Below are 12,691 nucleotides of genomic sequence, written 5' to 3' on the forward strand. Positions count from 1 at the left end.
ATTTGGCCCCCGAATAATTTTTCTTGGCCCCCAAATTTGTTTAAATCCACCGTCCTGTCCTGCCTCGCCCTCCCACAATCTATGACTTTAAAAAGTTTATATGTTTATTATTTTCTTAAAAAATTACATCTCCAGTATTTTCTTAAATAGTAACAAAAGAAATCCAATATAAAAAAAAATAAATAAATAAATAAAGAAAAATAAAGAAAAAAAAAATAAACAAACTCGATTAATATATTTAATAAGAAACTCTATTTAATTAGTTTCTTTGGGTATGAGAAGTGCCAATCCAATCTTCATTACCAATCACAGCGGTAAATATATTCACACGCGCGCGCGAGCGCACACACAAATATACGCATATTTCTGAACCCCAATTCATTTCTCTGCGTCGTAACATTTGTTACTTATTCGATCTAACAGTACAAGTATTGAAGAAATAGTGGTGCGATTTGGATGGGTTTGAAGGCTGTGTACTGATGTCATTGTTCGGGATTATCATTCGTCAGCTCGCCGAGATTCAAGCAATGGTAAGAAATTACCCGTCTCTTCCTCATTTGGGTTCATGTTCTTAACTGTTTATTATGATTCATTTTACAATTTATAGAGAGATTAACAAACTGTATACTGAATTATAAGTTATAACGATCTGATATTTAGGTATAGGTACTGAATTTTAGGGTTTTGGTTTCATTTTTTTTTAACCATTTGTTATGATTCATTTTGCTGTTTATGGAGATATTAACAATTTGTATACTGAATTATAAGTTATAGCGATCTGATATTTGGTTATTGGTGCTGATTTTAGGGTTTATATGAAAACGAAGATGCTTTGGTTCTGTACCCATTCATGTTGATTGTTCTGTGAAAAAAAAAAAAAAGCAGCAGTACGCACAAACAATAAAACTCAATTGAGCCATTCAATGCACATTGAAGTAAATGGATAGGACATGTAGGGTTAAATTTAGATGTCATTAGTTTTTTCCATCTGATATTTGGGTATGGGTACGGAATTTTAGGGTTTATATCAAAACGAAGAGGCTTTGGTTCTGTACTCATTCACGTTGATTGTTCTGTGAGAAGAAAAAAAAAACACATACACACAAACAATGAAACTCAATGTGCCATTGAAGACTTGAAGTAAATGGATGTGACATTTAGGGTTAAATTTGGATGGATGTAACATTTAGGGTAAATTGAGATGGCATTAGTTTTTTTCTATGTTTTTAACTATTTATTATGATTCATTATACTGTGTATAGAGATATTAACAAATTTTATACTGAATTCTAAGTTAGGTACTGAATTTAAGGGTTTATATGAAAACGAAGAGGCTTTGGTTCTGTACCCATTCATGTTGATTGTTCTGTGAGAAGAAAAAACATATACACAAATAATAAAACTCAATTATGCCATTCAATGCTCATTGAAGTATAAATCGATATGACATTTAGGGTTAAATTTAGATGGCATTAGTTTGTTTTCCTTGAGCAAATAGAATTATAGCAACTGGGTAAGAATTTGGTTGGCAATTTCTGAGGAAATGCTTGCTTCACATGTATTGTTATGGTTTTGTTTCAGTGACAATGGTCTCTCCATTTTTGTGAAAAAAGAAATTGTGATCCCTTCCCCTAAATTTTAAATTTGAAAAACTTAAAATAGAATATCCATAACAGTAACAGTTTTTCATTGCATCTTAAAGATACGGAACCCCCTATTCTTTTGATTCTGAATTTATTACTCAGATGAAAGAATGAGGACTTAAATCTTCCTTACCACTTTTGTTTTTTATATCATTTTTGTGCAAAATATTGTCAGATAGTGTTGGATCAAAGATTTTCTTGAATTGGTGCTGTTTTAATTTACACTACCAATTCTAATATTTACATCAATTCCTCATTTACAATGATTGATTTGCTTTCAAAAATCATATATAGAAGACCAAGTTAACAACTTAGCTACTGTAGGGTGTACAAAGATGCGCTCAATACTTTTTTTACTAGAATTTTTATGATCTCCATCTCTTTTTTTTTTTTTTTCTTTCTTTCAGGCTACTTCAAAGAAGGTTATTACGAAGGAGGAGTGGGAGAAAAAGCTCAACAGTGTAAAGATTAGGAAAGAAGATATGAATAAATTGGTCATGAACTTTCTTGTCACTGAGGGCTATGTTGACGTTGCAGAAAAGTTCAGGATGGAATCCGGAACTGAACGTATCCTTTCATTTTTCTTCATGTCTATTTGTGTGTAATTGTTTTTCCGATGGTGGCTTTGTTCATTTTTAACATGTACTTCTCCTTATAAATAAATAGCAGACATAGATCTTGCGACAATAACAGATCGTATGGCAGTTAAAAAGGCAGTACAAAATGGGAATGTTGAGGATGCAATTGAAAAAGTTAATGATTTGAATCCCGAGGTTGGATTTTATATCTGTTACTCTATCATCGTCATCATGAAGCACCTCTTCTTTTTTTCGTTTTTGCCCCCCCTCCCCCTCCTGCTAAGTAAGGAAGTATATTTTTTGTGACAAAAAAAAAATTCTAAAACATAGTTTTCGTATATGGCATATGACAATTTTCCTGAAATTCTGTGAGCGCTAACTGCTTCAATCTAGTAATGTTCGAACGCTGAAACAGTATTTAGGTTATTTCTCCTTTTCCTTGGTCAATTTTTCAATTTAATAAATTTGGGTATTTGTAAATAAAAAAGTGATTTAATTTCACTCATTTGGGTTTTGATGTTAGTCCATATCCTATTTTTCTCGAGTCTCATTAAGGATATGATGAAACTTCAAATGAAATTGTTTAAATAAATTAGAAATAATTATTAGGGTTAAGATGACAAAATCCCCCTCTACTTTCAAATTTGTGCATAAAACCCCCAATAGAATTAAAAAAAGTTATCACATTGCTCCCATTTACGTTACTCTGCCGTCAATAGGGAGCACGTGTTTAATCATTTTATTCTGAAAATGCCCCTATGGCCAACACGAGACTGGCGCCCACACATTGATTATCACAGAAGCTATAACAAAACAAAGAGTCATACTTTTGCATTTGTAAATGATCTCAAATTCAATTCATCTATTCCCACTATTCAAAACGTAGATAAAACAAAATAGAACAGAGCTGAAAATTAAAAAAAAATCACAACATGAAGAACTCGGGCCACCCTGCGAACATTGAACAGCCTCTCTGCTCGCTGATTCACTGCCATTGCCTTTGTCCCTCGTGATTTCCATTTCCTATTCCACTGGCACCTTGCCGGAACTACCCGGAGAACTCCGAGTTACTAGGAATCTAGGTAAATATGTTGGCTTGGGCTCAGGGCCGTCCTTACTGAATTCTCGGTTTCGTCCTTTGGTCACGTACACGGTAGAGAGTCCGGTCATAACAATTCTGTTCCAGCTGACGCTCTTGCGTTGGTGATTCTCTGATGATTCCGCCGCCATTGCTGTTAATGCTATTTCTTATATAAACATACACACATTTACACACACACACACACACACACGTGTATATATATATAGAGAGAGAGAGTATAGAGAAAACAGAGATGTGGATCGCTTTTATGGAAATTACTAATTAGAAATTTAGAAACCCTAATAAAGAGTCGTAGTTAAAGGGAGAGACTTAATGGTGTTTTGCGAATACGTTCTTTTCACATGGACGACTGCTATTAGGGTTTTCAGGGGTGGTCGGAAAGATAATCTTTGCTGTGTGTGTATATATATATATATCATATACAGGGTGTGTGTGTGTATATATATTATGCACAAGTTTGAAAGTAGAGGGGGTTGTGTGTGTATATATCATATACGGGGTGTGTATATATTTTTATGATTTTTAAATTTCACATTATATGATAAGGTTAATTTTGTCATTTAACATTGACTTAATGGATCTAGGGGCAATGTGATAATGTTTTTTAATTCTATCGGGGGGTTTTATGCACAAATTTGGAAGTGGAGGGGGGGTTTTGTGATTTTAAGCCTAATTATTAACATGTTACATAAAACTCTTTGATGTGGGATCAACCTCTATCTGCCTGAACTTCTAATTAAATTATGCCACATTCTTTTGTGTACATGTATTGATCTTCTCAGTAGATATTGGCACTAGATTTACAAGTTCTGTTGAGAGTTAGAGGTTTCAGCTTGTTGGATATTTTTTTAGAACTAAATCTTTTATTTGTGTTAGTATTTTATATATTTCTTTGAGTGAGTCATCTTAAATATTTTTTTTGGTGACTTCAATGTCCATTGAAGGTAGTTTATCGATTTGAACACTGTAGAAGCAAATTAAATAACATCGGCTAACAAATTTTTAAGAAAGAAATTATTAGTGTTGGCATATGATATCATTAAGACTATTAAAGAAGGCCCTGCAAAATACAAATATAAAAATAGGCAATTGTTATTTACATAAGTTTCACATCAATACTCTTTGAAGACCATAAAAAATCATTGACCAGCGTCAGTACATCTATGCAGCGTGTTCCTAGGGATTTACACAGATTTAATCTTTGGTATTATTTGCATAAAATGATCGCTCTTGAGTTGAAATATGTCTTTTACAGTGGACAGTCCAAGCTTTTACCATTGCACCAAGCATTGCATGTTACCCATCTTTACTCAATAAGTAATACAATAAAGCGAAAATTTACAAGTTTGTAAGCATTACGGAAGCAGTATGAAACGACTAATTATGTCATATATATCTATTTTAGCACAGTATAAGCCTATAAGAACATGCATCAAATGCATTGTCCCCCTTTGAAATTACAAAACTAGCCCACAGAATTCAAATACTTGGTTCTTTGATCTGAAAAATTCAAGACCTAGTGGACAATTTGGAGAACTTTAAATTTGAAACATCCCAAAAAGGAAAAGTGGACACTTATTTTGGGACATCTCGAAAAAAAAAGCATGACACTTATTATGGGATAAAGGGAGGTTTTTTTTCCTCAATGAAAAAGACCCAAGTCATTTCATAAGGTCCTATAATTGTATTTCTTTACTTGGAAAAATTATTATATCTTCCAGTATTAGCCATTTTAAGAAACGTAAACCAAGTGTTCAGAAATCATTAGTTTATTGGTGTTTTGGTACACTGTTTCAGTTGCAAGGCATCTTAAAATTTACCATATCTTTGTTAGGAAATCATTAATTAATTCTTCCATATTTAGCAACAAACACTATCTGCATTATGGGATTAAATAAAAATGATGGTATTTTCCTTGCAGGTTTTGACAGTCTACTTAAATACAGTATATAGGAAACTTCACGAGTCGTCACATTGTGGCTGATTGTTGACCAAACACTCCATCAACCCATGTTTGAGGATTGTTCAGGATACTATTACACTCAAAAACATCCCACTTTTATATAACAAAAAGAAAATGCAAAACTTCAGAGGTGCTGTGTTTTCTGTTGAGGAATTTATTATATGATATAGTTGCTATGTATAGTTTGAGAGTATAGTGGGTTTAGACATGGTCTCTTGTGCAGTTGTTCTTTCGGCACACTCCCCATGCAGCATTCTTCAATGAAATTTTTACTTACAACAAAAAATAAAAATACTTATGGTATAGTTGCTATTATGAATTTATGACATTGTTTACTCCACATTCTTTTGGCTTGCTTACATTTGTTTGAACATAGACAATCAGTTATTCAATAATATTAGTAATTTAGTTATACACACACACACATACATATCCTTGCCCCTTTGTCTGGATACTTGGGTGGTCTCTTTTCTGTTTCAAAACATGATACTCTCTGTTTGTCCAGTAATCATATGTTTTGTGAGTCTTTATCTGACAAAGGTATCCACTACACTGTTAGTGCCGAATCGATGCGAAGCATGGGCATTGTTGCCTATTTTCTAATGCTTGTTTGATGTCTAAGGAGAATTTGCTGGCCCCAAGTTGTAGGGGTGCATCATTATTTTATGTGGTCCTTGTTACCTAAATGAGTTTTACACAGAAGATTTGCATTGCTGTTGTAGCATAGTTGTGGAAATTAACAGAGTATGTGCATAACTTGTTGACTCTTGACAATTTTACAATATTAATGTAGTATAGGGAGGGACTTTATATCATCATTTTTACTTTATAGTTATTTTGCCTGACATTTTAATTCCTTTGTGAGATTTCATATAGTTTGTAGGATCTTACAAATATGTACCCATTTAAAAAAGGTCCACTGCTATTGTAACATAGTTGTGGGAATTAAAGGAGCAAATTTTTTTTGTATTTTTTGGAAGGTTAAGCAAACTCACACACCTATGCCTCCACTGAGGCTCGAACCCCTAAAGGAGCATGTTGTCTGTGCCTAATATGTTGACTTTGACAATTTTGGAGCAGTGTAAAGAGAAGCCGTTGACTTTGATCATCTCGTCATCTGTACTTTCTTGTACTGTTGGCTGAGATGAGAATCTTTAGTGTGATTTTATATAGTTTGTACTAATATCAGTGACATTGACATGTGCATTCTATAAGCATTGTCATCATATTTGCTAATTTTACCTCATGATCTCAGACCAGTTTTTTTTTTTTGTTGTCATTTTGTCATCTTGAATTTCTTTGTTTCCGTCATTGAGATCTTATTATGCAGTCTACACCTCATGGAGGACTTTGTATAGTTTGTAATAGAGAGCTTATAGTATTGTGATGCTGGGGCAGATTCCTGGTGTATACTTGCCATAAATTTCACAATATGTGACAATTCTGTGCAGATATTGGATACCAATCCCCAACTGTTTTTCCATCTACAACAGCAAAGGTTGATAGAACTCATTCGGAATGGAAAAGTTGAAGAGGCTTTGGAGTTTGCTCAGGAGGAGCTCGCACCAAGGGGAGAGGAAAATGTAATCCTGAGCTCTTTATAGCTATTCTTTTACCTGTTTTTACCATTTTTCTTCTTCATTCGAAATGAGATTCAAATTATATATATTGTTCTGCTTAAGTCTTAATATTAATTGAAAAGCTCCTGCAATGAAAAGTTTCAGCTTCAAACTATATTTTGCAAAATTTTGGTGCTAACACATGTCCCTTAAGCCAATTGTGATTTTGTGCAGCAAGTTTTTTTAGAAGAGTTGGAGAGGACTGTTTCTCTGCTGGCATTTGAAGATGTCACCAACTGCCCTGTTGGAGAGCTTCTGGACATATCACAGCGCCTAAAGACTGCAAGTGAGGTGAATGCGGCCATCCTTACAAGCCAGAGTCATGAAAAAGGTTAGTTTTTTTTTTCCATGAAAAAGGATCTAAAGTATGTCTGAATATGTCTCATTATCTTTTTAGTTTTTTGGGGTTTATAATTGTCACAATGTGGATTAGTGGTTCCAGAAATTGGGGAAAACGATGCATTCTAACCAGAAGCAACTACTTTCATGTGCAGAAATATGGATATTGAAACAAAAAATTGTGATGATAGGATGGTCAACAATCTCACAGTTGTGTGTGTTTGTGTGTGTGTGTGTGTGTGAGAGAGAGAGAGAGAGAGAGAGAGAGAACTCAAACGCTTCCATTTTCAAGAATTTCCCAAAAATCTGCAAGAATCAATCGCTATTCATTCTTTCAAAAAAAGTTATCCCAATACATCTAATTTAAAATTTCATGAAATCAAAACCTGAATGTATTGATGGACTCTTTGATGCAAAATCCTTCACTGTATTATTGCATAATTGGTCTCAGTACAAGAGGATTTTGCTGTTATTGATGGTGATGGAAAATGAGCCTTTGCCCTGTCCATCATCAACACTGTCATGGGGGATCGATCATAGATCGGATTCGGCTGAAATTGATTTTGATTTTGTCTTCGCTTTTGAAATTATGTGTCATATTATTTGCAATTTGATTTTGAGTTTGTGATTGTTGTTCTTGTTCTTAGCTCCTAGTTGGGTCAACAAGGAAGCTAGATTGGTGAATAAAATCACAGTAGTATTGGCTATGTCTGATGGAGCTTGGTTGTGTAATTTTACATCTGTAGTTTATATGGGCGGTAGTGGAGTTATGGGTGTTGTGATAGAGGTGGAAGTGATGGTTGCCGCTGATTATGACAGTAATGAACAGTCACCAGACTCACCACAAGAGGGTTTAGTAGGTTTTATGATGTATCTACCGAGAATACAATGAACCTTAAATTTAATATGGAGTGTACTTTGGCTTTGGATCTTTTTTTTTTTGGTTTCTGAGGGTAAAATGAGCAATTTGAAGAACTTATGAGATGATGATCATACAAGTGTCAACTGTCTATGTCTTTAGCACCTTGATCAATGGAGACTATTAACCACCATCTACGCTAAAAGCCCAAGCTATTAGAGAGGGCTTAACTTTAATATTTAAATTCTTCGACACGCACCCTCAAATGTGGCCTTCTTTGGTCTAACACATGTTCCAAATTTTAATTATTGGGTGACGATAAGGCTTGAACACTAGACCTTGCCTTCTTTGATACCATGATATTCACTATCTATTCTAAAAGCTTAAGCTATTAGAGAGGGTGTAATGTTAAGATTTAAATCCTTTAACGCAGACCATATAGATATTTCAAGGAGGTCAGTGTAATTCACCCTCTTGTTAATTTGTCTGTAGTGTTTGGTGGTACAAGTAATTGAATTATGAACTTTATAACATGACTTTGCAGCTGACCTAATAGGCATAAATGGTCTTTACTTTTTTCACTTTTTGGTTATTTTGCAATATGGTGTCCAAAATTCGTGGTAAATGATTCAAACTGCCTGCAAATGTGTAGTCTAGCTTTTCAGTAACTGTTAATCCACAAAATGGACAATAATATTACCATCTAGCTTTAAGAAGCATGTAATAGTGTGGTCTTTTTCCCCCTTTCATTTGCTACGTTATAATTAAATTAACATAGGGCCCACTAAATAAATCTATCATATGCATTGGCCACTATAGTTATTTTTATAACCTATGTTTGAATATGGTTTAAACAATGCTCTGTTTTCTGAAGGATACTGCTAAAAAAATTGACTGACCTGACTTAACTGGCTAGTAAATTTCTTACTTAGTTTTTTCCTTGTAATTATCAATGATTTTTGTGAATGATCAATTGAAATGCAGACCCAAAGCTACCCAGCTTATTGAAGATGCTGTTATGGGCCCAGAACCAACTTGACGAAAAAGCTGCTTATCCTCGCATTAAGGATTTATCTACTGCCACATTTGAAGATCCCGCTGTTTGAAAGGTGCGAAACACCCTTGTGTGGATGATCCAGGTTTGCGAGATATCACTAGCGCGGGTTGAACAGAATGAGCAAATGGAATAGAAAACCATGCACCGTTTGTTTAGGGAAATACTGTAGGTAGGTAGCTCATCATGAGTGCCATTTACATTTCTAGATTCCGATTGTGCAAGTGTGTTGTTACATTTCATCTCGAAAGCTCTTCCGAGCCCTCAAGTCATTGTACACATAATTGTCAATACTTGCTCTATTTTCAATTTTGTTCTTGTATGGATGATTTCTTTGGCAGGCGGTGTGAAACAGATTAGAATTTACTGAAGCCGAACCAGTTTCTAACTGGATAGAATGCACTCATGATCCATCTTCTGTTTCATTATGGCTGTTGTCCTTGCAACCAAACATTATTGTCTGATACTGCAGGTTCTACTAAATTGTAAAGCATTCTTTTTAACTGATCCTGGTGCGTCACTGCTCTTTATCCAATTTTTTACTACAACCCATTTCATTTAGGTTGCATTTGGGTTGATGCTCATGAAAATGAATTTGAATTTAATCTTTTTGAAGGATTATTCATGCATTGGACTTGAATTTCATCAAGATCGCTAGATGGATTTGAGTCTTCTCCTATTTTTTTTTTTTTTTTTTTTTTTTTAATGTCAGGTAAATACTCACACACAAATGCTTGTTGCTTGAAACCTCGTCTCAAAGGAGAGGTTTAGGCCCCGTTTGACATGCGTTTTGTTTATATTGTTTTTGTTTTTGAGCTGCTTCAATGTTGATTTTGGCAACAAAAACATATTTGATGCGACCTTGTTTTATTTTATATGGTGTTAAAATACTTTGTGAACAGTGGCCCAAAACTAAAATACTAAAAAGTTGTTTTTTCTTGTTTTGACAACTGTTTATGGCCAAAACCATAATAGTAGCATAACTGTTTTCGACATTTTCACAGCAAACGTTTCCAAATGTATTTTCGATTTTTTTCAAAAACAACAAAAACACTATTTATGTTTTAGCCAAAAATAAAAAACATAAAACAAAGCGTATGCCAAACAGGTGTAGTGTCATTTTTTTAGATATTGGGTCCTCGGGTAGGAAAAATTATTACATGATCCGACTGAAGAAATTAAAACACCCAATTTTCAATTACGGAGGTTTATTTGGTGTTTTGATTGGCCGGCGTATTCAATAATCCGATTATTGTATATTATTCCCTCTTCTACCCTCGTAGCCAATCCAAAGTTCAAAGCACAACTCTTCTATTTGCTTCATGGATACCAAAACAATGAATTTTGAACTCATACAAGAGCATGAAGAATAGTAACTAAAAAAGGAGATTCTAAAAGTAAAATAGGAGAAAATCCAAATCATTGGCAGAACAAGTAAGGAATTGGTTCGCTCTCCTACACAAAAGTGAAATTCCATGAACAGAGAGACACTGAATAATTAATTATAAGCATCATGACATTACTAAGACTTCATTTCACCCACAATACATAAACCCAAATAGTGGATTCTGAAAACTCCTCAAGTTTAGCCCCTTGTAGTAGTAACAATGCATTTGCTCTTCCTCTTCCTCCAAAATCACAACCACCCTCATCGAAGTTGAGAGCATAACTGGATGCATCGTAGCCGAACTTCAACTGCCGTTTGCCGCCATTCTTCGCCGCCTTCTTCGCCGCCGCTCTCACTCTCCAGAAAAAGCTTCTGCATTGCTTCTTACTGTACCTATTCATCAACACCAAACTCCCTAACCATCCCATACTCTCTCTCTCTCTCTCTCACACACACACACACACTATATATATATATATGTATATATAATTATAGAAACCCAATTTGTAATTTTTCAAAATTTCAGAGAAAAACCCTGCAAAGTTCTCAAGGAATTACAGTAGTTGGGTACTAGTTATTATAGTGGTGAAGTAGAAGAGAGAGAGAGAGAGAGGACAAGAAATGATAGTGTGTTGAGGACTCAAAAGACCATGATTAGTGAAGAAGAAGATTGGGATTGGTCTAGTCAATGAGTAATGCTGAGTCTATGAAGTTTGTTTTTTGGTTTAGAGTTTTCCAAAAAAAGGAGTTGAACCCTTTATAGTGTAACAGAAATGAGACCAAAAGCAAAACACAAAAATTGCATATCTTTGGGCCTCTCAAAGAAGCTGCGCTTCTCTCTGTTGCAGTCTTTTCCCCAGAGCCTTTACTTTTTGTGGCATTGGGATACTAAAATTCCATATATACATATATATATATATATGTGTGTATGTATATACTATAGAGAGAGAGAGAGAGAGAGAGAGAGAGTGCAGTGGGCAGAGCGCTTCCCAATCGTCCTATCACTATCATAACTTGTTGGACTTCATCGTAGCTCAGTTCCTCCTCACTTGCAGATGAATTCCTCATCCCTTTTTAACTGTAACTTTTGTCTAATTTTACACATAAATTTCGCCAAAGTTTTGTCTAATTTTACACATAGATTTAGTCAAATTTGAATAACAAAACAGTAGAACGGAACAATGATAATTAGTCTATATTGTTTGATCTCTTTTCTCTAAATCAATGTTGAGTGTTCCTACTCTTCCAGGACAATATAGTATATGTGTGTACGCTTACTCACTAGACCCTTTCAACAAGAAAAAGAAGAAGAGGCAATCGAGAAGAAAAAAAAAAAATCAATGGGCATCAGACTAGATGGCACAAAAATAAAAATTGAATAAAAAAATCAATCCAACATTAGTCGAGATGGCCCAAAGGATAGATTAAGAGTTCGAATACATCACCTAAACTTCATCCGAATTTTTTATAATTTGCTGCATCATTTTAAAAATAAAAATAAAAATAAAAATAAGTTAAATTATTAGTAGTTTTCAATATTTGGTTCTTGACTTCTAATATGTGAGTATTGACTAGTGTTTTCTAAGACAGAGTACTATTGTTAGCAACAAAGTAGCTGTCCTCGCACATGCACATGTATGTTATATGGGTGAAACATGACTATGGTTTTACTATCCTATTGCTTATTGAGGTATTGGGATTAGTTCTGATGAAAATAAATGGATATGTGGTCCATTATGCAGACAAACATCTACCCACATATAAATACACACAGTAAGATGGACATATGTGTGTATACATAATTATATATATATACATGTATATGTATGTATATGATAAGTCAATTCAAGTAAACCCCTTTTTGGGTGGAATCTGCTTTGTCTACAACAGAACAGATGGTCATGTGAGAGGAGGTTAGTGGTGCCTGTAAGTACCTTCTGGGCTTTCTTTGAATTCTTCTCTTTTTGTTTTGTCTTCAACTCCAAAGCCACTTCGCCTTTACATATTCTCATTAAATGCCCTTTGTTTTTTCCAACTCTCTCGTATTCTTCTATTGGCCCACCAGTATATCTATTATTGTATCTATATGTTGATTTTATGGTCCCAATTTCTTTCACAAGAAATTGTCATTATTTCCTGCAATCCAA

At 34.3% G+C, this 12,691-nt stretch overlaps 1 protein-coding gene across 2 annotated transcripts; it reads left to right on the forward strand.

Moving 5' to 3' along the window:
• The first annotated feature begins 290 nt into the window (after positions 1–290).
• Positions 291–9,585, forward strand: LOC132306142 (protein GID8 homolog). 2 transcript variants are annotated; one of them, XM_059803406.1, is made up of 6 exons: positions 291–530; positions 2,051–2,210; positions 2,313–2,416; positions 6,738–6,869; positions 7,080–7,236; positions 9,088–9,585. In XM_059803406.1, the coding sequence occupies exons 1-6, from the start codon at positions 480–482 to the stop codon at positions 9,207–9,209; spliced, it is 726 nt and encodes a 241-aa protein (XP_059659389.1). In that variant the 5' UTR covers positions 291–479; the 3' UTR covers positions 9,210–9,585. The 2 variants fall into 2 exon arrangements, with proteins under 2 accessions (XP_059659389.1, XP_059659381.1); XM_059803398.1 differs by having other exon boundaries at positions 293–530; positions 2,310–2,416.
• Positions 9,586–12,691: the final 3,106 nt, after the last annotated feature.

Source organism: Cornus florida, unplaced genomic scaffold (assembly GCF_030987335.1).
Source record: "Cornus florida cultivar Cherokee Brave unplaced genomic scaffold, ASM3098733v1 CherokeeBrave_3.0.0_Hap2_Chr01, whole genome shotgun sequence".
Lineage (NCBI taxonomy): Eukaryota > Viridiplantae > Streptophyta > Magnoliopsida > Cornales > Cornaceae > Cornus > Cornus florida.

Coding starts and splice junctions, on each gene's coding strand:
- LOC132306142 (XM_059803398.1), top strand. CDS start 480: ATGTCATTGTTCGGGATTATCATTCGTCAGCTCGCCGAGATTCAAGCA. Junction 2,211..2,309: donor GATGGAATCCGGAACTGAAC/GTATCCTTTCAT, acceptor ATAAATAAATAG/CAGACATAGATCTTGCGACA. Junction 2,417..6,737: donor TTAATGATTTGAATCCCGAG/GTTGGATTTTAT, acceptor AATTCTGTGCAG/ATATTGGATACCAATCCCCA.